At 40.8% G+C, this 26,580-nt stretch overlaps 4 protein-coding genes across 4 annotated transcripts; all 4 read left to right on the top strand.

The window, feature by feature from the left end:
- Nucleotides 1–3,677: 3,677 nt before the first annotated feature.
- Nucleotides 3,678–6,180, top strand: LOC144464241 (nuclear factor 7, brain-like). Its single transcript, XM_078170502.1, has one exon. The coding sequence runs from the start codon at nt 3,809–3,811 to the stop codon at nt 5,234–5,236; it is 1,428 nt and encodes a 475-aa protein (XP_078026628.1). The 5' UTR covers nt 3,678–3,808; the 3' UTR covers nt 5,237–6,180.
- Nucleotides 6,181–8,019: 1,839 nt separating this feature from the next.
- Nucleotides 8,020–10,682, top strand: LOC144464242 (zinc-binding protein A33-like). The gene has a single exon (XM_078170503.1). It carries the CDS (start codon nt 8,902–8,904, stop codon nt 10,327–10,329), a length of 1,428 nt encoding a protein of 475 aa, XP_078026629.1. The 5' UTR covers nt 8,020–8,901; the 3' UTR covers nt 10,330–10,682.
- Nucleotides 10,683–14,833: 4,151 nt separating this feature from the next.
- On the top strand, nt 14,834–21,377 carry LOC144464239 (zinc-binding protein A33-like). Its single transcript, XM_078170500.1, has one exon. The coding sequence runs from the start codon at nt 14,993–14,995 to the stop codon at nt 16,418–16,420; it is 1,428 nt and encodes a 475-aa protein (XP_078026626.1). The 5' UTR covers nt 14,834–14,992; the 3' UTR covers nt 16,421–21,377.
- Nucleotides 21,378–21,503: 126 nt separating this feature from the next.
- Nucleotides 21,504–23,535, top strand: LOC144464240 (zinc-binding protein A33-like). Its single transcript, XM_078170501.1, has one exon. It carries the CDS (start codon nt 21,761–21,763, stop codon nt 23,186–23,188), a length of 1,428 nt encoding a protein of 475 aa, XP_078026627.1. The 5' UTR covers nt 21,504–21,760; the 3' UTR covers nt 23,189–23,535.
- The last annotated feature ends 3,045 nt before the right edge of the window (nt 23,536–26,580 follow it).

The raw sequence follows: 26,580 nt of genomic DNA, 5'->3' as shown, positions 1-26,580 counted from the left end.
CAACAATATGATATTTGCTGATACCACAAAGTCTGCCACATTACCATTTCATTTTGATTTAATACAGGAGCCTGTGATCAATATGAGACAATATTAAATCTTTATTTTCTTTTTCTTGGCTGCTTACCATTGTCTGCCTGCTGATAGGCTGCTAGGACTATTAGTTTGTCAAGGAAGGATGTGTGCTTCAACAGATATTGTCAAATAGACTTGCCATGGGAAATTCACCAGGACTTGCTGCTCCAAAAATGGTATTCACACATCATGGCCTCAGTAACACACAGGGGCCAATGTGTATGAGTACAATCATGTTTCATACTTAAAATTACATTTCTCTAAGAGTGATGTCATGTGTTTATAACATTTTAAATGCATGGGTATTTAAATAACAATATTTTGTTGCTATTTTTACATGCCTGTGTTGTGTGTGTTAATTTATTATTTTTAAAAATGTGTTAAATTTCTGCTGCTGTTTTTTATGTAGTCAAGTCAAGGTGTATATTGTTGTGCACCATTAAAACAAGTTCTCCTGTACAATGAAATTCTTCCTTTGATTTCCACCCTAAATGCCTTCTATAACAATTCCACACAAGGTATAACAGTGGAAAAATATGAATACAAAAAGACGAGACAAAAGATAAAAGATGTTAGGATGTTAAAGTTATATAGGATAGGTGTGTAAAACTTGAATGTGCTTTAGGAAACTAATAGAGGACTGTGTCTTTAAATGTATGCTTGTATTTATTTGCACAGTTGTCTTTTCTGTACTCAGGGTGTCTACAGGTACCTCTGCAAGATCTGCAGGAAAAGATGCTGTGGCCATGGAGATGTTTTCACCAAGAGGGCTTTAAATCACACGTTTTATCGTGATACAAATTCATATCAATTCTTTGGAAAGCAATACGACATTTTCTGATATCACAAAGTCTGTCACAATGTGATTTCATCTCGCTTTAATTCAGGCGCCTGCGATCGATATGAGACGATGTTAAATATCCTTATTCTCTTGTTCTTGCTTACCATTGTCTGCCTGGTACTACAATCAGAAAACACATCTTCAGTCTGAGACTTAGTCTGTAGGAGATAACAGCCCTGTGGAAAACTTCCTGTGTGGTTCCTGTGCCAAAGACTGTGCACCCTAGACAACCCAGCCAATTCAGACTGGTAGCCCTAACTTCCAATATGATGGAGGCCATGGAGAGGATCATTCCCAACCAAATCCGAAACCTGGTGAGCCTTAAACTGAAATCCTTGCAATTTACAACTAGGCGTTAGGGTGGATGATCAAGTCACTGTTATTTACCTCCTGCTCATCCTCCTTCTCACATCTTGACAGCACTGGGAGCACTGTGAGGGTCATGTTTTTTACTTTTCCAGTGCCTGCGACACAATACATAAACACTGCTGAGAGGCAAGCTAGAAGGAGCAGGAGTGGACTGCCGCCTGGCTGTGTGGAACACCGACAACCTCACCAACAGACCACAGCATGCGAGGCTTCATGACTGTGTGTCTGATGTGGTAGTTTGCAGCACAGGGGCCCCTCAATGTACGTGGCTTCCTCCTTTTCACCATGTGCGCATCGGACATCAGACTCAACATGGACAACTGTCACCTCCAGAGTTCTCTGATGATACAGCCATCATTGGATGTGTATCAAAAGGAAAAAAACGGGAGTACAGGCAGGTCATCGAGGACTAAAATACTATAGAAAGAGCAAACTAAGCTGCAAGGCACAAAAAAGCTGGGATACAATAAACAAATACAATATATACAAATGTGAAATGATGCTGTCAAAAAAATCAGCCTGAATAATGAACACATCAGTGCCCACAGGGGTGTGGACAACAAACTGCTGTTCTGACATGTTCGCAGCGCTGGAATGTCACTACGTGTACGAAAGTACTGTAATCGTCCTAAGTTTGCATAAATTACACACAGACCCCAAATCTTGCACTTCCAATAAAAAGAACCATGAATATTAAGGTGTTTTATGGTTACTTTCTTTTTATACCACACATAGTTCTACTTCAATCAATCATTCATTTGTCACATGGAATTATACAAGTTACAACTCACATGGTGATCCCATCAGTTCCTTTAACTTGTGCACTGTAATTTAGTCTTCTTACACTGTTGGCTGCTGCGTAATAATTGTCTGTGTTTCCTGATGGTTCTGGTAATCCATGGAGCAGAGCTTCAGTGTTCACTGATTCCGGTTCTGAGTTACCTGCTGGTTTTGCCTTTATATTCTAGACCACAGGGACATGAAAGAAGGTAAATAACGTTAGTGGAACGACAAGTAATAAGCCTCGTAATCCTGTTTTGTTTTTTGTTCTTATGACTGACGAAATTGTTGGCTTTCTTGTTATTTTGGCAGGAAGTGTAATGGCGGCGAGGGAAAGAATCCCACACCAGTCCCTATTCACCGTGAAGCATAGTGTGCTATAGTAATCTATGCAGTACCATAAGTTATAACTGTATGTGTTAAGTAAAGTGAAGTACATATTGATGCATCGATAATAATGTACGCTTCAGTCATAATATAACACACACACTGAGATTCTTTGCAGGAGGCCTACAGGTTCTTGATTTAATGATCTTCCCGTACTTTTACTTAAGTAAAGGCTCTGAATATGTCTTCCACCACTACTCTAGATATACATCTACATAACTTCACTTTAAGCGTGTTTATGTCCATGTGCCCTTTCACTTGTATTCCAAGTTAGTAAGTGGCTTGTTTAAATGTCCTGTCTCTCTTGTCTTCTGCTCGGAGGATAAGGAGCTCCCAGACCTAATCGTCTCCCTTGTTTTTAACATTTTCAGCCGCTCTTCTTTTCCTTTAAGTTAGCTGCTAGCTGCTAACTGCTACTTGCTGCTTTTTAATTCTCCCAGCACTGGGTTGCACACAAAATGTTGTCAAAACATTACACCTGTCCCGTCCTGCTTGGTGTCCTGGTTCACAGACACTGATCTGCTACTGACCTTATGCCGCGACATCTCTGTCGCCCCATTTCACAATCATATCTTTTATAAAGCACAACGAGGCGGAATAACGGCGTGAAATTCCTCCCTTGAACAAGCAGTGTAACAGGGACTGAAGAAGCAACCAAAACATACCGAAAACATAACCTCGTTGGCTGAGGTAATAAAGCATTACATACTGTTGAAGAGTTGTGCAACTTGTTTCATTTTGATGGAGCTGTATTGATTTTCAGACTGGTTTGTGCCTCACTGTGTGTGTTCTTAAGATTTTGAAAACTGTGATTCCTGTCAGTGCAGGTGAAGAGTGCTATATATTTAGACCAACTGAATGAAATGAACACAGTTCATTTCTTGTTGGCTGAAAAATAATAAATGTTGTAAAACTGGTTTAGTGTCACTCAGCCTGTTGAAATGTTCATTCCTCTGTAGACTAAAACATTACAGTCCTCTGCTTGTTTGTGGCATTTTGTGAACATTTCTGTTCTTTATTCAGTGAAACAAAACATACAAAGTCATATTTTTTTACACATTTTGCAGTGTACCCCTACAGGGAAACTATCCTGTATCAGGAAGAATATATTCAGCTCTGAAACACATCATCACACCTCCATCTGCTGGTGACTAATGTACACAGCAACATTTCCCTGTGACAGACACAAGTGAAAATGAAAGTAGATTTTTACACTGTCAATCAGAGCTGAGACGCCATTACAGGGTGTGAGATCTCTGCTGGAAAACACACGTTTGGAGTATTTGAAGTAATCAGACAAAGAGACAGTAACTCGGTGAGTTTTGCTTTTGAAAGACTATTTAGATATCGAGACAAATGGCTGAAAAAATTGCTCTTGTTGAAAGTTTTCTGAGCTGCCATGTGTGTTCAGAGACTTTCAGAGATCCTGTGACTCTGAGCTGCAACCACAGCTTCTGTTCAAGCTGCCTGCAAAAATTCTGGGAACAAGCTAAAAACAAAAACTGTCCCATTTGTAAAAGAAAATCCTCAAAGGAATTCCCAGATGTGAACTTTACACTGAAGGAACTGGCTGACTCCTTTGCTGGGAGACAGAAAGCTGGCTCATCTGAGACAGAAAAAGGAGAGAAGAAGGTGGAGGTGGTGTGTAGTAAACATCAAGAAGAGCCTAGGTTGTTCTGTATGGATGAAGATAGAGCTGTGTGTCCTGTCTGTGAGTTTTCTCTCCACCACGGTCACAAGGTGGTTCCTATAGAAGAAGCAGTCAGTGAGCTGAAGGACCAGCTGAAATGTGACTTAAAGTCTCTGCAGGACAAGAGGGACAAATACAAACAAGTGGAGGAAACATACAATGAAGTGATTGAACACTCCAAGAAGCAGCTGTTGTCCACAGAGAGGCAGATCAGAGCAGAGTTCAACAAGCTCCATCAGTTCCTGAAAGAGGAAGAGGAATGCAGACTGGCAGCTGTGAGGGAGGAAGAGGAGCAGAAGGGGAAGACTCTCAGCAGAGAGATGAAGATGACGGAGGAGCAGATCTCCTCTCTGTCACACAGTATCTGTGCTGTTGAAGAAGAGCTGCAGAAACACAAGGTGCCATTCCTCAGCAGTTATAAAGCCACTCAGAGCAGAGCCAGAGTCCAGTGCTCACTGTCAGATCCACAGCTGGTCTCAGGAGCGCTGATAGATGTGGCCAAACACCTGGGCAACCTGTCCTTCAGAGTCTGGGAGAAGATGAAGGACAAGGTCCACTTCAGTCCTGTCATTCTGGACCCAAACACTGCATACCCCCGTCTCTATCTGTCTGATGATCTGACCCGTGTGAGACGTGGAGACACGAAGCAGCAGCTTCCTGACAATCCAGAGAGATTCACTCAGTATTCAGATGTTCTGGGCTCTGAGGGCTTCAGCTCAGGGAAACACAGCTGGGAGGTGGAGGTGGGAGACCATCCTCGCTGGATTTTGGGTTTGGCCAAAGAGGCAGTTGACAGGAAGGGAAAGATATCTACTTCACCAAAATATGGAAATTGGTGTTTATGTTATGATGATGGTAAATACACTAATGTTGTTGGTAAGACTGTCACAGTGAAGAAGAGTCTCCAGAGGATCAGAGTCCAGCTAGACTATGACAGGGGGGAGGTGTCCTTCTACGATCCTGAAGACATGACTCACATCTGCACTCACAGAGACGATTTCACTGAGAAACTCTTCCCATATTTCAATATTGGAAAGGCTGGTGATGCTAAAACTGCTGATATCAAAATGTGTCAAAGTGAGATTTCTCTGTGATGTTCAGACATGTTGGTGTTAGTGAAGACTTTACTCTGACTTCACTGTCTGTCCAGATCTCACTGAAATAATCAAGACAATCAACAGTTAAACCAGTAAAAGATTCATGTGCTCAATACTCAAACTGCATTACATCATCAGGTTATAAACTCTCATACAGGTACAGATCAATTTATTAACCTGGTTATCATCATCTTGTGTTTAATCAGATCATAATATAACAAACACTGTATCCACTTCACCAGATTTGTTGTTGAGGGTTAGAGAAATTAAGATTTTCACTGTAGATTTGTTTCTTTAAACACGTTGAGTCAGTCAGCAGGACTGTATAATGCTGACACAGTGTATGAAGAGTGCAGAGATGGAGAAGTGTTTCCAAGAAGAAAACATGGTTTAAGAAATGTTTTCACTGTTACATTTTAATAATTATATAACCTACTTAATGCAGTTTTCAGGGACAACATGCTCACATGTGCATGATGTCATCAACATTATTGAATGTACAGTATGTATACAGGATGTGACTGCATGGACACATTTTACTTCCTGTAAACATCACAAGATGGAGACAAAGTCCACATGTTGTTCACAGCCTGCTCATTTTGAACACTGAACATTGGATTTCTGTCACTTATTTTAAGACACACCCTTGTCAATACACTTCCATCACTGCTGTGGCTCCTGATGATATTGTTGCTTCATCAGGCACCAGTTTAGTCAAATCATCTCAAAGACATTATTCGCACTGAATTATATCTCTAACATGAGTCTTTTCAGCTCTTAACAGGCCGACATTTATTTTGTGCTGCTGTACCATCATCAAGATCCAAGATACAGATTCACACTGACTTTAAACATGTTTCATTTTGTGCAACTTTCTTTTTCCTTCTTGTCTTTTCTGCTGGTGTCACAGAAAAACTCAACTGCTCAATAAAACACAGAACAGAAGTACAAACAGGGCAACATGAGTCTCTGTATTAGTCCAGTTTTTCTTTCCTCCCATTAAACACACAAACATTTCACTGTTAAAATACAAAGCAGCGACATCATCATGACCGACACTAGCAACAGTGGGATCACATCAGTGGAGTGGTACTGAATCCAGGACATCTTGTAGGAGTGGGTCTTTAAGTGAGCAGCTCCCTTGTGTCTCATGACAAACTGGATCCAGAACATGGCTCGGTCCAGAGGCTTCATGGGCTGGTCTCTGTGCAGCCTGGAGAGCTCCTGCATCTTCTCCCTGTGGGACGGCTCATAAAGCACCGCCTTCACCGCCTCCAGGAAGTTGTCTGTGTTCAACATGCCAATGTCCAGCACTTTGCCAACGCCCCTGGCTCTCATCCTGAACAGGTCATCATCCTGGTCAAACATCAGAGGGAGGCTGATGATGGGAACTCCATGGTAGATGGCCTCTTCACGTCCAAGTCAAGTCAACTTCTTATATATATAAAACCAAATATCACAGATCACAAAACAGACTCATAAAACAGATCACTGTCACTGCAGCTTGAACATTTCACTACATTTATTGAAACAAGTGACCAAACAGAGACATGTTAGTGAGAATTTGAAGAACATTCCTGATGGTTATAAGAGACGTGCTGCCATGTTGGAAGAGAACTGAACTGAAATTTGACCATGTAGCTGTATCTTAATGGACTATTCAACATTTAATCAACGTGGATGAAATAACCACAGTCACACTGATGTGTTAGCAGAGCATGTTTCCTGTTGCATGATCCTGTTGTTGAACTGGTTTAGTGTCAGTCAGCCTGTTGAGATGTTCAGCTCCCTGTTTCATGTTTATGGTGTTTTTATGAGCTGTAGAAATTAAATTCTTTAGTAAGTAGACATAGAAAATACCCCCCATTATTAAGATGATGTTCTTTTGTTTGTTTTCCTACAGATACATGTGCAAAGAATTTGCTTTGTATTGTACAGTCAAAAAACATCCTGACACCATCTGCTGGTGATGAAATGACAAAGCAGCATTTCCTCCTAATAATTCACCCTGTGACAGAGCTGAGTACAAATTCTTTTCTGACACTGTTGAACAGAGCTGAGACGTTACATTTCAATGAGGACTGTCAGTTCTCAGAATACAGGACTCCTGTCTGTCCCCACAGTTAAAAAGTAATCATCAGGTCACAGGGCCCTTTCCTATCAGGCCCCCATCCTCTGGAGTAAGCTCTGTCTGTCCCAGGAGAGGGCTCCCTCCTCAGTCGCTCTAACTGAGGTTTCTCTCATTTTGTCCTGGTTATGATTCTTTTCAGGAGTTTTTCCTGATCTGATTCATCTCAGGACAGAGGGTGGCATAAGCTGCACAGATTGTGAAGCCCCTTGGGAAGATTTATGATTTGTGATATTAGGTTATTTATAGAATATTGACTTAACTTGACTTGAGGGTTGAATTTAAAACTAATCATGTAGCTGTATTTTACTGGAGTACGACACATTTAATCAAACTACATGTAATAAACACAGTCATACTGATGTGTTGGCAGAACATGTTTCCTGTTGGCTGAAAAACAAATATGTTGTTCAGCTGGTTTAGTGTCAGTGAGCCTGTTGAAGTGTTCAGTCCTCACTGGAGGAATAAAGAAAAATTACTTTGTGTTTCACTGCAGCTTTGACACTTCAGCTCATTTATTGAAATGAGTGACCGAACAGAGCGACCCAGTCACCAGAATAAATGTTGGTGTCGTATGTTTTCGTGTTTTGTGATTTGTAACGTCATTTGTATCAGATAAGTTGAAACTTGGGGCGTCGGTGGCCATGTACAAGGCTGTTGCCACAGCGGCCTGGGTTCAACTCCAGACTGTGGCCCTTTGCTGCATGTCACTCCCCCTCTCCCCCACTTCACGCTTGTGTGTTCTATCTAATAAAGGCTAAAAATGCTCCAAAAAATATCTTTAAAAAAAAGATAAGTTGAAACTTTACATTTTGCTCATCTGGGTCTGGCCCCACGCTACATAGCAAACATGTTGACCCCATATGAGGCAGTTCGCAGCCTGAGAGCCTCAGGTGGGGCCTTTCTGGCAACATTAGGTTAGACAAAGACGAGATCTTATTTTGATTGTTCCTTTCCTCTGGGATTTTCTTAGGGTCATAGTAGACTGACTTTGTAATTATCTGAAACGTAAACATTTAACCATGTACCTGTATTTTAATGGAGTACCACATGTTTATTAAACTGGATGATATAAACACAGTCACACTGATGTGTTAGCAGAGCATGTTTCCTGATACATGTTGACTTAAAAATAAAACTGTGAAACATCAGCTTTAGGAGATAAATTATTTATGAAGTAGACTTGAAACAAAAGACATTTTATTTATTTTTTTTTCCAGATGCATGTGCAATGAAATTGTATTTTAGTGACTGAAGAGTGAAATATTTACCTTTGAAAAACATCCCGACACCATCTGCTGGTGACTGAATGACATAGCAGCATCCCTTTCTGATTATTCACACTGTGACAGAGGTGAGTACAAATGAAAGTAGATTGAAAGTAGATTTTGACATTGTTGATCAGAGCTGAGATGCCATTACAGGGTGTGAGATCGCTGCTGGAAAACACACGTTTGGAGTATTTAAAACAGTCAAATGAAGGGACAGTAAATCGGTGAGTCTTGTTTTTGAAATAATTTCGATACCAAGACAAATGGCTGACAATACTGCTCTCCTCCAAAGTTTCCTGAGCTGCCACGTGTGTTCAGAGACTTTCAGAGATCCTGTGTCTCTGAGCTGCAGCCACAGCTTCTGTTCAAGCTGCCTGCAAAAATTCTGGGAACAAGCTGAAAGCAAAAACTGTCCCCTTTGTAAAAGAAAATCCTCAAAGACTGATCCATTAGTGAACTTTACACTGAAGGACCTGGCTGACTCCTTTGCTGGGAGACAGAAAGCTGGCTCATCTGAGACAGAAAAAGGAGAGAAGAAGGAGGAGGTGGTGTGTAGTAAACATCAAGAAGAGCCTAGATTGTTCTGTATGGATGAAGATAGAGCTGTGTGTCCTGTCTGTGAGTTTTCTCTCCACCACGGTCACAAGGTGGTTCCTATAGAAGAAGCAGTCAGTGAGCTGAAGGACCAGCTGAAATGTGACTTAAAGTCTCTGCAGGACAAGAGGGACAAATACAAACAAGTGGAGAAAACATACAATGAAGTGATTGAACTCTCCAAGAAGCAGCTGTTGTCCACAGAGAGGCAGATCAGAGCAGAGTTCAACAAGCTCCAGCAGTTCCTGAAAGAGGAAGAGGAGTCCAGACTGGCAGCTGTGAGGGAGGAAGAGGAGCAGAAGGGGAAGACTATCAGCAGAGAGATGAAGATGATTGAGGAGCAGATCTCCTCTCTGTCACACAGTATCTGTGCTGTTGAAGAAGAGCTGCAGAAACACAAGGTGCCATTCCTCAGCAGTTATAAAGCCACTCAGAGCAGAGCCAGAGTCCAGTGCTCACTGTCAGATCCACAGCTGGTCTCAGGAGCGCTGATAGATGTGGCCAAACACCTGGGCAACCTGTCCTTCAGAGTCTGGGAGAAGATGAAGGACAAGGTCCACTTCAGTCCTGTCATTCTGGACCTAAACACTGCACACCCCCGTCTCTATCTGTCTGATGATCTGACCCGTGTGAGACAGGGAGACACAAAGCAGCAGCTTCCTGACAATCCAGAACGATTCACTCAGTATTCAGATGTTCTGGGCTCTGAGGGCTTCAGCTCAGGGAAACACAGCTGGGAGGTGGAGGTGGGAGACCATCCTCGCTGGATTTTGGGTTTGGCCAAAGAGTCAGTTGACAGGAAGGGAGAGATAGATGCTTCACCAGAATATGGAAATTGGTGTTTATGTTATGAAGATGGAAAATACACTGATGTTGTTGGTGAGACTGTCACAGTGAAGAAGAGTCTCCAGAGGATCAGAGTCCAGCTGGACTATGACGGGGGGGAGGTGTCCTTCTACGACCCTGAAGACATGACTCACATCTGCACTCACAGAGACACTTTCACTGAGAGACTCTTCCCATATATCAGTATTGGAGCGGCTGGTGATGCTAAAACTGCTGATATCAAAATGTGTCAAAGTGAGATTTCTCTGTGATGTTCAGACATGTTGGTGTTAGTGAAGACTTTACTCTGACTTCACTGTCTGTCCAGATCTCACTGAAATAATCAAGACAATCACTTTTATTGTAATCAGATTTTAAAAGTTGTTTTTCTTAACTGTCTGAAATGAATTGTTGATTGTTTTCATGCAACCATGTCATAATGAATTTAGTTATGTTGTCTTCAGCCAAAATGTATAAACATGATGAGTCCTGCTTTTGATATTCTGCTTAATTTTTCAGGGATGTTTAATAAATATTTGGCTCATGTTGTTTTGTAAATACTCTGATTGTACAATGCAGCTTTCTTTACTTTTGAGACACAGCTGAAAACATGTGAGAAATAAAGCATGGCATATTGAAGAAGAGTTGTGCAGTTTGTTTCATTATGAAGGAGTTGTATTGATTCTCACACTGGTCTGTGCCTCACTGTGTGTGTGTGTGTGTGTGTGTGTGTGTGTGTGTGTGTGTGTTCGTTCCTAAAATTAGAAACAGTCAGTGTTATGGCTGTATGTGTTCCTGTGCTGTTGTTCTTGTCTCCTCTCCTGTAGCTCCGCCCAGGTGTGCTGTATTACCTAAGGAGGTGCAGCTGGCCTGAGAAGGAGGAGCTGAGGAGCTCCTGTGGCAGCAGCAGAGGAGGAGTGGATTTATGTTTATGAATCCCTTTGGTTTGATTGTTTTAACGGTGTCTTATGTGGCTGATTTGGGTCAGTGGTAAAGTGTTGTTCACCCCACGAGTGGAACATAACACTCAGATATCACATTTAAAAGAAAATTTTACCCTCCTACAACTTTACTGCATCATTATAAAGTCTGAAAAGTTCAGTTCAGAGTTCAGCAAAAGAGTCAAATATAATAATTTACCATAATCTCAAGAAATATTTATTGATTCACTTTCCTAATAAATCAAACCAGCAGAATCATCACAGTTGTTGATGAGCTTTGTGATTTGAAGTTGTAACAGTGTGTTGATACTCAAGTCTGTTATAGACAGCCTCACTGAAGAGAGGGAGCACTGAGGGTTGTTCACACACAGATGTAGTGATGGGTGTCTAAAGTTATTTGCTCTGAAGGAGAATTAAGATTTTCGCTGTAGATTTGTTTCTTTAAACACGTTGAGTCAGTCAGCAGGACTGTATAATGCTGACACAGTGTATGAAGGGTGCAGAGATGGAGAAGCATTTCCAAGAAGACAACATGGTTTAAGAAATGTTTTCACTGTTACATTTTATTAATTATATAACCTACTTAATGCAGTTTTCAGGGACAACATGCTCACATGTGCATAATGTCATCAACATTGTTGAATGTACAGTATGTATACAGGATGTGATTGCATGGACACATTTTACTTCCTGTAAACGTCACAAGATGGAGACAAAGTCCACATGTTGTTCACAGCCTGCTCATTTTGAACACTGAACATTTGATTTCTGTCACTTATTTTAAGACACACCTTTGTCAATACACTTCCATCACTGCTGTGGCTCCTGATGTTGTTGTTGCTTCATCAGGCACCAATTTAGTAAAATAATTTCAAAGACATTATTCAGATTGAATTATATTTATAAGATATCTTTCAGAAAATGAGAACCTAAAATCAACCTAACCTCACCTAACTGAAATCCAGAGTTCCCTGAGGCTGATCCTTGAGGTACCTGATGGTGTACTGTAAGACATACAGATGGAAGCCATGCTTTTCATATGGTGACTCTAAATTGTCCGTAGGTGTGAATGTGAGTGTGAATGGTTGTCTGTCTCTATGTGTCAGCCCTGTGATAGTCTGGTGACCTGTCCAGGGTGAACCCTGCCTCTCGCCCAATGTCAGCTGGGATAGACCCCAGCCCCCCCGCGACCCTCAAGAGGATAAGCAGTTATGAAAATGGATGGGTGGATAATAATTATAATGCACTTTTATTTATAGGTGCCTTTCAAAGCACTGGAGGACACCTTACAAGACACTGTTAAAAAACACAAGCAGCAATTTATCTATACTAGATCAAACAATTCTGTTATATACAACAAAAGTTAATAAAATACCTACACCAAAATCCTTATTATAAATGTCGTTAAAAAATAACATTATAAAACAAAACAAGAGACAATAACTAAACACAGTACCTCATACAACACAGGGACAAACAGTCATACAACAGAAAGGTCACATTGGCATAACAATATTCCAAACTAGCTCAACTGCATCAAGTACAAGTTGACAAAATCAAAAGAAAAAAAAAAAAGAAAAATATAAGAAAACACAAGGCGTTGTTGAAGAGATCAGAGTAGAGACCCATCACTCTTCATCACACCTCCTCAGCTTCAATAAACCTTCCCCAGCTATCTAAGTGACCTTGGTTATATGTATAATATCCTTCCAAAATAAAGTGGTGTTAATGGAAGCCCTTAAATCTTTCCCTTACCATATTAGTAAGGAGATATTTGTCTCAACAAAACTAGACCAAAATGGTACAGCAGCAGCAGGAGTACTAATAACACCTTTTAGAAATAATATACATATGGTACGGTTACATTATATTGTGTTCTATTCTATTCCATTCTATTCTATTCTATTATATCATATCATGTTCTATTATATATTATATTATATTATATTACATTATCAATCAATCAATCAATCAATCAATCAATAAAACTTTATTTATATAACACTTTTCATACCTCCTCAGATGCATTAACTACACACAGACCCCAAATCTTGCACTTCCAATAAAAAGAACCATGACATGACAGACAGATTACTACCAGGTGTGGTGAATCAGCCAGCTGGTACCACTAATTAAATGAGATCAACCCTGAGGAATGACCTGTCCTTTGAGTATTGTACTATTCTCAACATCCTCAAACACCAGTGTATGATAGCAGAGCCTTTACAAATGTACAAAATACACAACTATACACAGAATAACAAAAAGAAGAAAGTACAAAACATGACACAGCATATCCAAAAGGCCATGCTGGTAATTATAGATGTCTATAAAAGCAGGACAAATTAAGTGTTTCATTGAGGCCTAAAGGCTGTTCAGTTTTAAGAGGAAAGATTCATCGACTTTCACACTGCAAGAGTTTAGTTGCCAGATCTGAATGTCTGCAGCCAGGGTTAACTACATCAATGCCACAGACACTGAGTGCAGTGGCTGGATGTTTGGCCTCCTGAAGTGTGTAGCTACAGGGGATTTTGAATCCGCTCCATGAATAGATCTTCAGTGTTCACTGATTCTGGCTCTGAGTTACCGGCTGGTTTTGCCTTTATATTGCAGACCACAGGGACATGAAAGAAGGTAAATAACGTTAGTGGAACGACAAGTAATAAACCTCATAATCCTGTTTTTTTTTTCTTTTTGGTGATGTCACTGACAAAAGTGTTGGCTTTCTTGCTATTTTGGCAGGAAGTGTAATGGTGACGAGGAAAGAAGCCTATAGCAGTGATCCAGGAATGCAGGAATGGGACAGCATCTCACAGTCCCACTGTTACACCAGTCCCTATTCAAGGCTCTGAATATGTCTTCCACCACTACTCTTGATGTACATCTACATAACTTCACTTTAAGTGTGTTTATGTCCATGTGCTTTTTCACTTGTAGTCCAAGTTAGTAAGTGGCTCTTTTAAATGTCCAGTCTCTCTTGTCCTCTGCTCGGAGGATAAGGAGCTCCCAGACCTCATCATCTCCCTAGTTTTTCAAGTTAGCTGCTAACTGCTAGTTGCTGCTTTTTAATTCTCTCAGCACTGGGTTGCACACAAAATGTTGTCAAAACATTACACCTGTCCTGTCCTGCTGGTTGTCCTGGTACACAGACACTGATCTGCTGCCGACCTTTTGCCGAGACATCTCTGTCGCCCCATTTCGTGATCGTATCTCTGATAAAGCACAACGAGGTGAAATAATAACGCGAAATCCCCCCCTTGAACAGGCAGTGTAACAGGGACTGAAGAAGCAACCAAAACATACCGAAAACATAACCTCGTTGGCTGAGGTAATAAAGCATTACATACTGTTGAAGAGTTGTGCAACTTGTTTCATTTTGATGGAGCTGTATTGATTTTCAGACTGGTTTGTGCCTCACTGTGTGTGTTCTTAAGATTTTGAAAACTGTGATTCCTGTCAGTGCAGGTGAAGAGTGCTATATATTTAGACCAACTGAATGAAATGAACACAGTTCATTTCTTGTTGGCTGAAAAATAATAAATGTTGTAAAACTGGTTTAGTGTCACTCAGCCTGTTGAAATGTTCATTCCTCTGTAGACTAAAACACTACAGTCCTCTGCTTGTTTGTGGCATTTTGTGAACATTTCTGTTCTTTATTCAGTGAAACAAAACATACAAAGTCATATTTTTTTACACATTTTGCAGTGTACCCCTACAGGGAAACTATCCTGTATCAGGAAGAATATATTCAGCTCTGAAACACATTGTCACACCTCCATCTGCTGGTGACTAATGTACACAGCAACATTTCCCTGTGACAGACACAAGTGAAAATGAAAGTAGATTTTTACACTGTCAGTCAGAGCTGAGACGCCATTACAGGGTGTGAGATCTCTGCTGGAAAACACACGTTTGGAGTATTTGAAGTAATCAGACAAAGAGACAGTAACTCGGTGAGTTTTGCTTTTGAAAGACTATTTAGATATTGAGACAAATGGCTGAAAAAATTGCTCTTGTTGAAAGTTTTCTGAGCTGCCATGTGTGTTCAGAGACTTTCAGAGATCCTGTGTCTCTGAGCTGCAACCACAGCTTCTGTTCAAGCTGCCTGCAAAAATTCTGGGAACAAGCTAAAAACAAAAACTGTCCCATTTGTAAAAGAAAATCCTCAAAGGAATTCCCAGATGTGAACTTTACACTGAAGGAACTGGCTGACTCCTTTGCTGGGAGACAGAAAGCTGGCTCATCTGAGACAGAAAAAGGAGAGAAGAAGGTGGAGGTGGTGTGTAGTAAACATCAAGAAGAGCCTAGGTTGTTCTGTATGGATGAAGATAGAGCTGTGTGTCCTGTCTGTGAGTTTTCTCTCCACCACGGTCACAAGGTGGTTCCTATAGAACAAGCAGTCAGTGAGCTGAAGGACCAGCTGAAATGTGACTTAAAGTCTCTGCAGGACAAGAGGGACAAATACAAACAAGTGGAGGAAACATACAATGAAGTGATTGAACACTCCAAGAAGCAGCTGTTGTCCACAGAGAGGCAGATCAGAGCAGAGTTCAACAAGCTCCAGCAGTTCCTGAAAGAGGAAGAGGAGTGCAGACTGGCAGCTCTGAGGGAGGAAGAGGAGCAGAAGGGGAAGACTCTCAGCAGAGAGATGAAGATGATTGAGGAGCAGATCTCCTCTCTGTCACACAGTATCTGTGCTGTTGAAGAAGAGCTGCAGAAACACAAGGTGCCATTCCTCAGCAGTTATAAAGCCACTCAGAGCAGAGCCAGAGTCCAGTGCTCACTGTCAGATCCACAGCTGGTCTCAGGAGCGCTGATAGATGTGGCCAAACACCTGGGCAACCTGTCCTTCAGAGTCTGGGAGAAGATGAAGGACAAGGTCCACTTCAGTCCTGTCATTCTGGACCCAAACACTGCATACCCCCGTCTCTATCTGTCTGATGATCTGACCAGTGTGAGATGTGAAGACACAGAGCAGCAGCTTCCTGACAATCCAGAGAGATTCACTCAGTATTCAGATGTTCTGGGCTCTGAGGGTTTCAGCTCAGGGAAACACAGCTGGGAGGTGGAGGTGGGAGACCATCCTCGCTGGATTTTGGGTTTGGCCAAAGAGTCAGTTGACAGGAAGGGAAAGATATCTACTTCACCAAAATATGGAAATTGGTGTTTATGTTATGATGATGGTAAATACACTAATGTTGCTGGTAAGACTGTCACAGTGAAGAAGAGTCTCCAGAGGATCAGAGTCCAGCTGGACTATGACAGGGGGAAGGTGTCCTTCTACGACCCTGAAGACATGACTCACATCTGCACTCACAGAGACGCTTTCACTGAGAAACTCTTCCCATATTTCAATATTGGAAAGGCTGGTGATGCTAAAACTGCTGATATCAAAATGTGTCAAAGTGAGATTTCTCTGTGATGTTCAGACATGTTGGTGTTAGTGAAGACTTTACTCTGACTTCACTGTCTGTCCAGATCTCACTGAAATAATCAAGACAATCAACAGTTAAACCAGTAAAAGATTCATGTGCTCAATACTCAAACTGCATTACATCATCAGGTTATAAACTCTCATACAGGTACAGATCAATTTATTAACCTGGTTATCATCATCTTGTGTTTAATCAGATCATAATATAACAAACACTGTATCCACTTCACCAGATTTGTTGTTGAGGGTTAGAGAAATTAAGATTTTCACTGTAGATTTGTTTCTTTAAACACGTTGAGTCAGTCAGCAGGACTGTATAATGCTGACACAGTGTATGAAGGGTGCAGAGATGGAGAAGTGTTTCCAAGAAGAAAACATGGTTTAAGAAATGTTTTCACTGTTACATTTTAATAATTATATAACCTACTTAATGCAGTTTTCAGGGACAACATGCTCACATGTGCATGATGTCATCAACATTATTGAATGTACAGTATGTATACAGGATGTGATTGCATGGACACATTTTACTTCCTGTAAACATCACAAGATGGAGACAAAGTCCACATGTTGTTCACAGCCTGCTCATTTTGAACACTGAACATTTGATTTCTGTCACTTACAGTGCCCTCCAAAAGTATTGGAACAGTGAGGCCAATTCCTTTATTTTTGTTGTAGACTGAAACTATTTGGGTTTGACATCAAAAGATGAATATGGGACAAGAGATCAACATTTCAGCTTTTATTTCCAGGTATTTACATCTGGATCTGATACACAACTTAGAAGATAGCACCTTTTGTTTGAACCCACCCATTTTTCATGAGAGCAAAAGTATTGGAACATGTGACTGACAGGTGTGTTTTGTTGCCCAGGTGTCTCCCAATTACATTGATTATTCAAACAATAAATAGCACTGAATGTCTGAGCTCAGTTTCAGATTGAGTATGATAGGTTTTGCCTGTGCAGACTGCATTTAGAGGTGGAACCAACATGAAAACCAGAGAGCTGTCTATGGGTGAAAAAGAAGCAATTGTGAATCTGAGAGAAGATGGACAATCAATCAGAGCCATTGCACAAACATTGGCCATAGCCAGTACAACCATTTGGAATGTCCTGAAGAAGAAAGAAACCACTGGTGTACTAAGCGACAGACGTCAAACAGGTAGACCAAGGAAAACATCAGCAGTTGATGACAGAAACATTGCGAGAGCTGTAAAGAAAGACCCTAAAACAACTGTTAGTGACATCAGCAACAACCTCCAGAGGGCAGGAGTGAAGGTATCACAATCTACTAGACTTCATGAACAAAAGTACAGAGGCTACACCAGATGATGCAAACCACTCATTAGCAAGAAGAATAGGAAGGCCAGGCTGGAATTTGCCAAAAGGTACAGAGATGAGCCTCAAAAATTCTGGGAAAAAGTTTTATGGACTGATGAGACAAAGATTAACTTTTTCCAAAGTGATGGAAAGGCGAAAGTTTGGGGAAAGAAAGGATCTGCTCATGATCCCAAACATACAAGCTCATCTGTGAAACACAGTGGAGGTAATGTCATGGCTTGGGCTTGCATGGCTTCTTCTGGGACGGACTCTTTCATCTTCATTGATGATGTAACACATGATGGCAGCAGCAAAATCAACTCAGAAGTCCACAGAAACATTTTGTCTGCTAATTTAAAGAAAGATGCAACCAAACTGATTGGGAGATCCTTCATCATGCAGCAAGATAACGACCCAAAACACACTGCCAAAACAACAAAGGAGTTCATCAGGGGCAAGAAGTGGAAGGTTTTAGACTGGCCAAGTCAGTCTCCAGACTTAAACCCAATAGAGCATGCATTTTACCTGCTGAAGAGGAGACTGAAGGGAGTAACTCCCCAAAACAAACAACAACTGAAAGAGGCTGCGGTGAAAGCCTGGAAAAGCATCACAAAAGAAGAATGCAAAAGTTTGGTGATGCCAGTGAGTCACAGGCTTGATGCAGTTATTGAAAGCAAAGGATTTGCAACTAAATATTAAGTCTCATTCACTTTAATCTATTTTAAGTTTATATGTTCCAATACTTTTGCTCACCTAAAAATTTTGTGTTCCATTACAAATAATGCTATCTTCTAAGTTGTGTATCAGATCCAGATGTAAATACCTGGAAATAAAAGCTGAAATGTTGATCTCTTGTCTCATATTCATTTTTTGATGTCAAACCCAAATGTTTTCAGTCTACAACAAAAGTAAACGAATTGGACTGACTGTTCCAATACTTTTGGAGGGCACTGTATTTTAAGACACACCCTTGTCAATACACTTCCATCACTGCTGTGGCTCCTGATGATATTGTTGCTTCATCAGGCACCAGTTTAGTCAAATCATCTCAAAGACATTATTCGCACTGAATTATATCTCTAACATGAGTCTTTTCAGCTCTTAACAGGCCGACATTTATTTTGTGCTGCTGTACCATCATCAAGATCCAAGATACAGATTCACACTGACTTTAAACATGTTTCATTTTGTGCAACTTTCTTTTTCCTTCTTGTCTTTTCTGCTGGTGTCACAGAAAAACTCAACTGCTCAATAAAACACAGAACAGAAGTACAAACAGGGCAACATGAGTCTCTGTATTAGTCCAGTTTTTCTTTCCTCCCATTAAACACACAAACATTTCACTGTTAAAATACAAAGCAGCGACATCATCATGACCGACACTAGCAACAGTGGGATCACATCAATGGAGTGGTACTGAATCCAGGACATCTTGTAGGAGTGGGTCTTTAAGTGAGCAGCTCCCTTGTGTCTCATGACAAACTGGATCCAGAACATGGCTCGGTCCAGAGGCTTCATGGGCTGGTCTCTGTGCAGCCTGGAGAGCTCCTGCATCTTCTCCCTGTAGGACGGCTCATAAAGCACCGCCTTCACCGCCTCCAGGAAGTTGTCTGTGTTCAACATGCCAATGTCCAGCACTTTGCCAACGCCCCTGGCTCTCATCCTGAACAGGTCATCTTCCTGGTCAAACATCAGAGGGAGGCTGATGATGGGAACTCCATGGTAGATGGCCTCTTCACGTCCAAGTCAAGTCAACTTCTTATATATATAAAACCAAATATCACAGATCACAAAACAGACTCATAAAACAGATCACTGTCACTGCAGCTTGAACATTTCACTACATTTATTGAAACAAGTGACCAAACAGAGACATGTTAGTGAGAATTTGAAGAACATTCCTGATGGTTATAAGAGACGTGCTGCCATGTTGGAAGAGAACTGAACTGAAATTTGACCATGTAGCTGTATCTTAATGGACTATTCAACATTTAATCAACGTGGATGAAATAACCACAGTCACACTGATGTGTTAGCAGAGCATGTTTCCTGTTGCATGATCCTGTTGTTGAACTGGTTTAGTGTCAGTCAGCCTGTTGAGATGTTCAGCTCCCTGTTTCATGTTTATGGTGTTTTTATGAGCTGTAGAAATTAAATTCTTTAGTAAGTAGACATAGAAAATACCCCCCATTATTAAGATGATGTTCTTTTGTTTGTTTTCCTACAGATACATGTGCAAAGAATTTGCTTTGTATTGTACAGTCAAAAAACATCCTGACACCATCTGCTGGTGATGAAATGACAAAGCAGCATTTCCTCCTAATAATTCACCCTGTGACAGAGCTGAGTACAAATTCTTTTCTGACACTGTTGAACAGAGCTGAGACGTTACATTTCAATGAGGACTGTCAGTTCTCAGAATACAGGACTCCTGTCTGTCCCCACAGTTAAAAAGTAATCATCAGGTCACAGGGCCCTTTCCTATCAGGCCCCCATCCTCTGGAGTAAGCTCTGTCTGTCCCAGGAGAGGGCTCCCTCCTCAGTCGCTCTAACTGAGGTTTCTCTCATTTTGTCCTGGTTATGATTCTTTTCAGGAGTTTTTCCTGATCTGATTCATCTCAGGACAGAGGGTGGCATAAGCTGCACAGATTGTGAAGCCCCTTGGGAAGATTTATGATTTGTGATATTAGGTTATTTATAGAATATTGACTTAACTTGACTTGAGGGTTGAATTTAAAACTAATCATGTAGCTGTATTTTACTGGAGTACGACACATTTAATCAAACTACATGTAATAAACACAGTCATACTGATGTGTTGGCAGAACATGTTTCCTGTTGGCTGAAAAACAAATATGTTGTTCAGCTGGTTTAGTGTCAGTGAGCCTGTTGAAGTGTTCAGTCCTCACTGGAGGAATAAAGAAAAATTACTTTGTGTTTCACTGCAGCTTTGACACTTCAGCTCATTTATTGAAATGAGTGACCGAACAGAGCGACCCAGTCACCAGAATAAATGTTGGTGTCGTATGTTTTCGTGTTTTGTGATTTGTAACGTCATTTGTATCAGATAAGTTGAAACTTGGGGCGTCGGTGGCTTAGTGGTAGAGCAGGTGCCCCATGTACAAGGCTGTTGCCACAGCGGCCTGGGTTCAACTCCAGACTGTGGCCCTTTGCTGCATGTCACTCCCCCTCTCCCCCACTTCACGCTTGTGTGTCCTATCTAATAAAGGCTAAAAATGCTCCAAAAAATATCTTTAAAAAAAAGATAAGTTGAAACTTTACATTTTGCTCATCTGGGTCTGGCCCCACGCTACATAGCAAACATGTTGACCCCATATGAGGCAGTTCGCAGCCTGAGAGCCTCAGGTGGGGCCTTTCTGGCAACATTAGGTTAGACAAAGACGAGATCTTATTTTGATTGTTCCTTTCCTCTGGGATTTTCTTAGGGTCATAGTAGACTGACTTTGTAATTATCTGAAATGTAAACATTTAACCATGTACCTGTATTTTAATGGAGTACCACATGTTTATTAAACTGGATGATATAAACACAGTCACACTGATGTGTTAGCAGAGCATGTTTCCTGATACATGTTGACTTAAAAATAAAACTGTGAAACATCAGCTTTAGGAGATAAATTATTTATGAAGTAGACTTGAAACAAAAGACATTTTATTTATTTTTTTTTCCAGATGCATGTGCAATGAAATTGTATTTTAGTGACTGAAGAGTGAAATATTTACCTTTGAAAAACATCCCGACACCATCTGCTGGTGACTGAATGACATAGCAGCATCCCTTTCTGATTATTCACACTGTGACAGAGGTGAGTACAAATGAAAGTAGATTGAAAGTAGATTTTGACATTGTTGATCAGAGCTGAGATGCCATTACAGGGTGTGAGATCGCTGCTGGAAAACACACGTTTGGAGTATTTAAAACAGTCAAATGAAGGGACAGTAAATCGGTGAGTCTTGTTTTTGAAATAATTTCGATACCAAGACAAATGGCTGACAATACTGCTCTCCTCCAAAGTTTCCTGAGCTGCCACGTGTGTTCAGAGACTTTCAGAGATCCTGTGTCTCTGAGCTGCAGCCACAGCTTCTGTTCAAGCTGCCTGCAAAAATTCTGGGAACAAGCTGAAAGCAAAAACTGTCCCCTTTGTAAAAGAAAATCCTCAAAGACTGATCCATTAGTGAACTTTACACTGAAGGACCTGGCTGACTCCTTTGCTGGGAGACAGAAAGCTGGCTCATCTGAGACAGAAAAAGGAGAGAAGAAGGAGGAGGTGGTGTGTAGTAAACATCAAGAAGAGCCTAGATTGTTCTGTATGGATGAAGATAGAGCTGTGTGTCCTGTCTGTGAGTTTTCTCTCCACCACGGTCACAAGGTGGTTCCTATAGAACAAGCAGTCAGTGAGCTGAAGGACCAGCTGAAATGTGACTTAAAGTCTCTGCAGGACAAGAGGGACAAATACAAACAAGTGGAGAAAACATACAATGAAGTGATTGAACTCTCCAAGAAGCAGCTGTTGTCCACAGAGAGGCAGATCAGAGCAGAGTTCAACAAGCTCCAGCAGTTCCTGAAAGAGGAAGAGGAGTCCAGACTGGCAGCTGTGAGGGAGGAAGAGGAGCAGAAGGGGAAGACTATCAGCAGAGAGATGAAGATGATTGAGGAGCAGATCTCCTCTCTGTCACACAGTATCTGTGCTGTTGAAGAAGAGCTGCAGAAACACAAGGTGCCATTCCTCAGCAGTTATAAAGCCACTCAGAGCAGAGCCAGAGTCCAGTGCTCACTGTCAGATCCACAGCTGGTCTCAGGAGCGCTGATAGATGTGGCCAAACACCTGGGCAACCTGTCCTTCAGAGTCTGGGAGAAGATGAAGGACAAGGTCCACTTCAGTCCTGTCATTCTGGACCTAAACACTGCACACCCCCGTCTCTATCTGTCTGATGATCTGACCAGTGTGAGACAGGGAGACACAAAGCAGCAGCTTCCTGACAATCCAGAACGATTCACTCAGTATTCAGATGTTCTGGGCTCTGAGGGCTTCAGCTCAGGGAAACACAGCTGGGAGGTGGAGGTGGGAGACCATCCTCACTGGATTTTGGGTTTGGCCAAAGAGTCAGTTGACAGGAAGGGAGAGATAGATGCTTCACCAGAATATGGAAATTGGTGTTTATGTTATGAAGATGGAAAATACACTGATGTTGTTGGTGAGACTGTCACAGTGAAGAAGAGTCTCCAGAGGATCAGAGTCCAGCTGGACTATGACGGGGGGGAGGTGTCCTTCTACGACCCTGAAGACATGACTCACATCTGCACTCACAGAGACACTTTCACTGAGAGACTCTTCCCATATATCAGTATTGGAGCGGCTGGTGATGCTAAAACTGCTGATATCAAAATGTGTCAAAGTGAGATTTCTCTGTGATGTTCAGACATGTTGGTGTTAGTGAAGACTTTACTCTGACTTCACTGTCTGTCCAGATCTCACTGAAATAATCAAGACAATCACTTTTATTGTAATCAGATTTTAAAAGTTGTTTTTCTTAACTGTCTGAAATGAATTGTTGATTGTTTTCATGCAACCATGTCATAATGAATTTAGTTATGTTGTCTTCAGCCAAAATGTATAAACATGATGAGTCCTGCTTTTGATATTCTGCTTAATTTTTCAGGGATGTTTAATAAATATTTGGCTCATGTTGTTTTGTAAATACTCTGATTGTACAATGCAGCTTTCTTTACTTTTGAGACACAGCTGAAAACATGTGAGAAATAAAGCATGGCATATTGAAGAAGAGTTGTGCAGTTTGTTTCATTATGAAGGAGTTGTATTGATTCTCACACTGGTCTGTGCCTCACTGTGTGTGTGTGTGTGTGTGTGTGTGTGTGTGTGTGTGTTCGTTCCTAAAATTAGAAACAGTCAGTGTTATGGCTGTATGTGTTCCTGTGCTGTTGTTCTTGTCTCCTCTCCTGTAGCTCCGCCCAGGTGTGCTGTATTACCTAAGGAGGTGCAGCTGGCCTGAGAAGGAGGAGCTGAGGAGCTCCTGTGGCAGCAGCAGAGGAGGAGTGGATTTATGTTTATGAATCCCTTTGGTTTGATTGTTTTAACGGTGTCTTATGTGGCTGATTTGGGTCAGTGGTAAAGTGTTGTTCACCCCACGAGTGGAACATAACACTCAGATATCACATTTAAAAGAAAATTTTACCCTCCTACAACTTTACTGCATCATTATAAAGTCTGAAAAGTTCAGTTCAGAGTTCAGCAAAAGAGTCAAATATAATAATTTACCATAATCTCAAGAAATATTTATTGATTCACTTTCCTAATAAATCAAACCAGCAGAATCATCACAGTTGTTGATGAGCTTTGTGATTTGAAGTTGTAACAGTGTGTTGATACTCAAGTCTGTTATAGACAGCCTCACTGAAGAGAGGGAGCACTGAGGGTTGTTCACACACAGATGTAGTGATGGGTGTCTAAAGTTATTTGCTCTGAAGGAGAATTAAGATTTTCGCTGTAGATTTGTTTCTTTAAACACGTTGAGTCAGTCAGCAGGACTGTATAATGCTGACACAGTGTATGAAGGGTGCAGAGATGGAGAAGCATTTCCAAGAAGACAACATGGTTTAAGAAATGTTTTCACTGTTACATTTTATTAATTATATAACCTACTTAATGCAGTTTTCAGGGACAACATGCTCACATGTGCATAATGTCATCAACATTGTTGAATGTACAGTATGTATACAGGATGTGATTGCATGGACACATTTTACTTCCTGTAAACGTCACAAGATGGAGACAAAGTCCACATGTTGTTCACAGCCTGCTCATTTTGAACACTGAACATTTGATTTCTGTCACTTATTTTAAGACACACCTTTGTCAATACACTTCCATCACTGCTGTGGCTCCTGATGTTGTTGTTGCTTCATCAGGCACCAATTTAGTAAAATAATTTCAAAGACATTATTCAGATTGAATTATATTTATAAGATATCTTTCAGAAAATGAGAACCTAAAATCAACCTAACCTCACCTAACTGAAATCCAGAGTTCCCTGAGGCTGATCCTTGAGGTACCTGATGGTGTACTGTAAGACATACAGATGGAAGCCATGCTTTTCATATGGTGACTCTAAATTGTCCGTAGGTGTGAATGTGAGTGTGAATGGTTGTCTGTCTCTATGTGTCAGCCCTGTGATAGTCTGGTGACCTGTCCAGGGTGAACCCTGCCTCTCGCCCAATGTCAGCTGGGATAGACCCCAGCCCCCCCGCGACCCTCAAGAGGATAAGCAGTTATGAAAATGGATGGGTGGATAATAATTATAATGCACTTTTATTTATAGGTGCCTTTCAAAGCACTGGAGGACACCTTACAAGACACTGTTAAAAAACACAAGCAGCAATTTATCTATACTAGATCAAACAATTCTGTTATATACAACAAAAGTTAATAAAATACCTACACCAAAATCCTTATTATAAATGTCGTTAAAAAATAACATTATAAAACAAAACAAGAGACAATAACTAAACACAGTACCTCATACAACACAGGGACAAACAGTCATACAACAGAAAGGTCACATTGGCATAACAATATTCCAAACTAGCTCAACTGCATCAAGTACAAGTTGACAAAATCAAAAGAAAAAAAAAAAAGAAAAATATAAGAAAACACAAGGCGTTGTTGAAGAGATCAGAGTAGAGACCCATCACTCTTCATCACACCTCCTCAGCTTCAATAAACCTTCCCCAGCTATCTAAGTGACCTTGGTTATATGTATAATATCCTTCCAAAATAAAGTGGTGTTAATGGAAGCCCTTAAATCTTTCCCTTACCATATTAGTAAGGAGATATTTGTCTCAACAAAACTAGACCAAAATGGTACAGCAGCAGCAGGAGTACTAATAACACCTTTTAGAAATAATATACATATGGTACGGTTACATTATATTGTGTTCTATTCTATTCCATTCTATTCTATTCTATTATATCATATCATGTTCTATTATATATTATATTATATTATATTACATTATCAATCAATCAATCAATCAATCAATCAATAAAACTTTATTTATATAACACTTTTCATACCTCCTCAGATGCATTAACTACACACAGACCCCAAATCTTGCACTTCCAATAAAAAGAACCATGACATGACAGACAGATTACTACCAGGTGTGGTGAATCAGCCAGCTGGTACCACTAATTAAATGAGATCAACCCTGAGGAATGACCTGTCCTTTGAGTATTGTACTATTCTCAACATCCTCAAACACCAGTGTATGATAGCAGAGCCTTTACAAATGTACAAAATACACAACTATACACAGAATAACAAAAAGAAGAAAGTACAAAACATGACACAGCATATCCAAAAGGCCATGCTGGTAATTATAGATGTCTATAAAAGCAGGACAAATTAAGTGTTTCATTGAGGCCTAAAGGCTGTTCAGTTTTAAGAGGAAAGATTCATCGACTTTCACACTGCAAGAGTTTAGTTGCCAGATCTGAATGTCTGCAGCCAGGGTTAACTACATCAATGCCACAGACACTGAGTGCAGTGGCTGGATGTTTGGCCTCCTGAAGTGTGTAGCTACAGGGGATTTTGAATCCGCTCCATGAATAGATCTTCAGTGTTCACTGATTCTGGCTCTGAGTTACCGGCTGGTTTTGCCTTTATATTGCAGACCACAGGGACATGAAAGAAGGTAAATAACGTTAGTGGAACGACAAGTAATAAACCTCATAATCCTGTTTTTTTTTTCTTTTTGGTGATGTCACTGACAAAAGTGTTGGCTTTC

This window comes from Epinephelus lanceolatus, chromosome 9 (genome assembly GCF_041903045.1).
Source record: "Epinephelus lanceolatus isolate andai-2023 chromosome 9, ASM4190304v1, whole genome shotgun sequence".
In the NCBI taxonomy this organism is placed as follows: domain Eukaryota; kingdom Metazoa; phylum Chordata; class Actinopteri; order Perciformes; family Serranidae; genus Epinephelus; species Epinephelus lanceolatus.
Note: the sequence above shows the minus strand (reverse complement) of the source record. Positions and strands in the feature narration are given on the sequence as shown.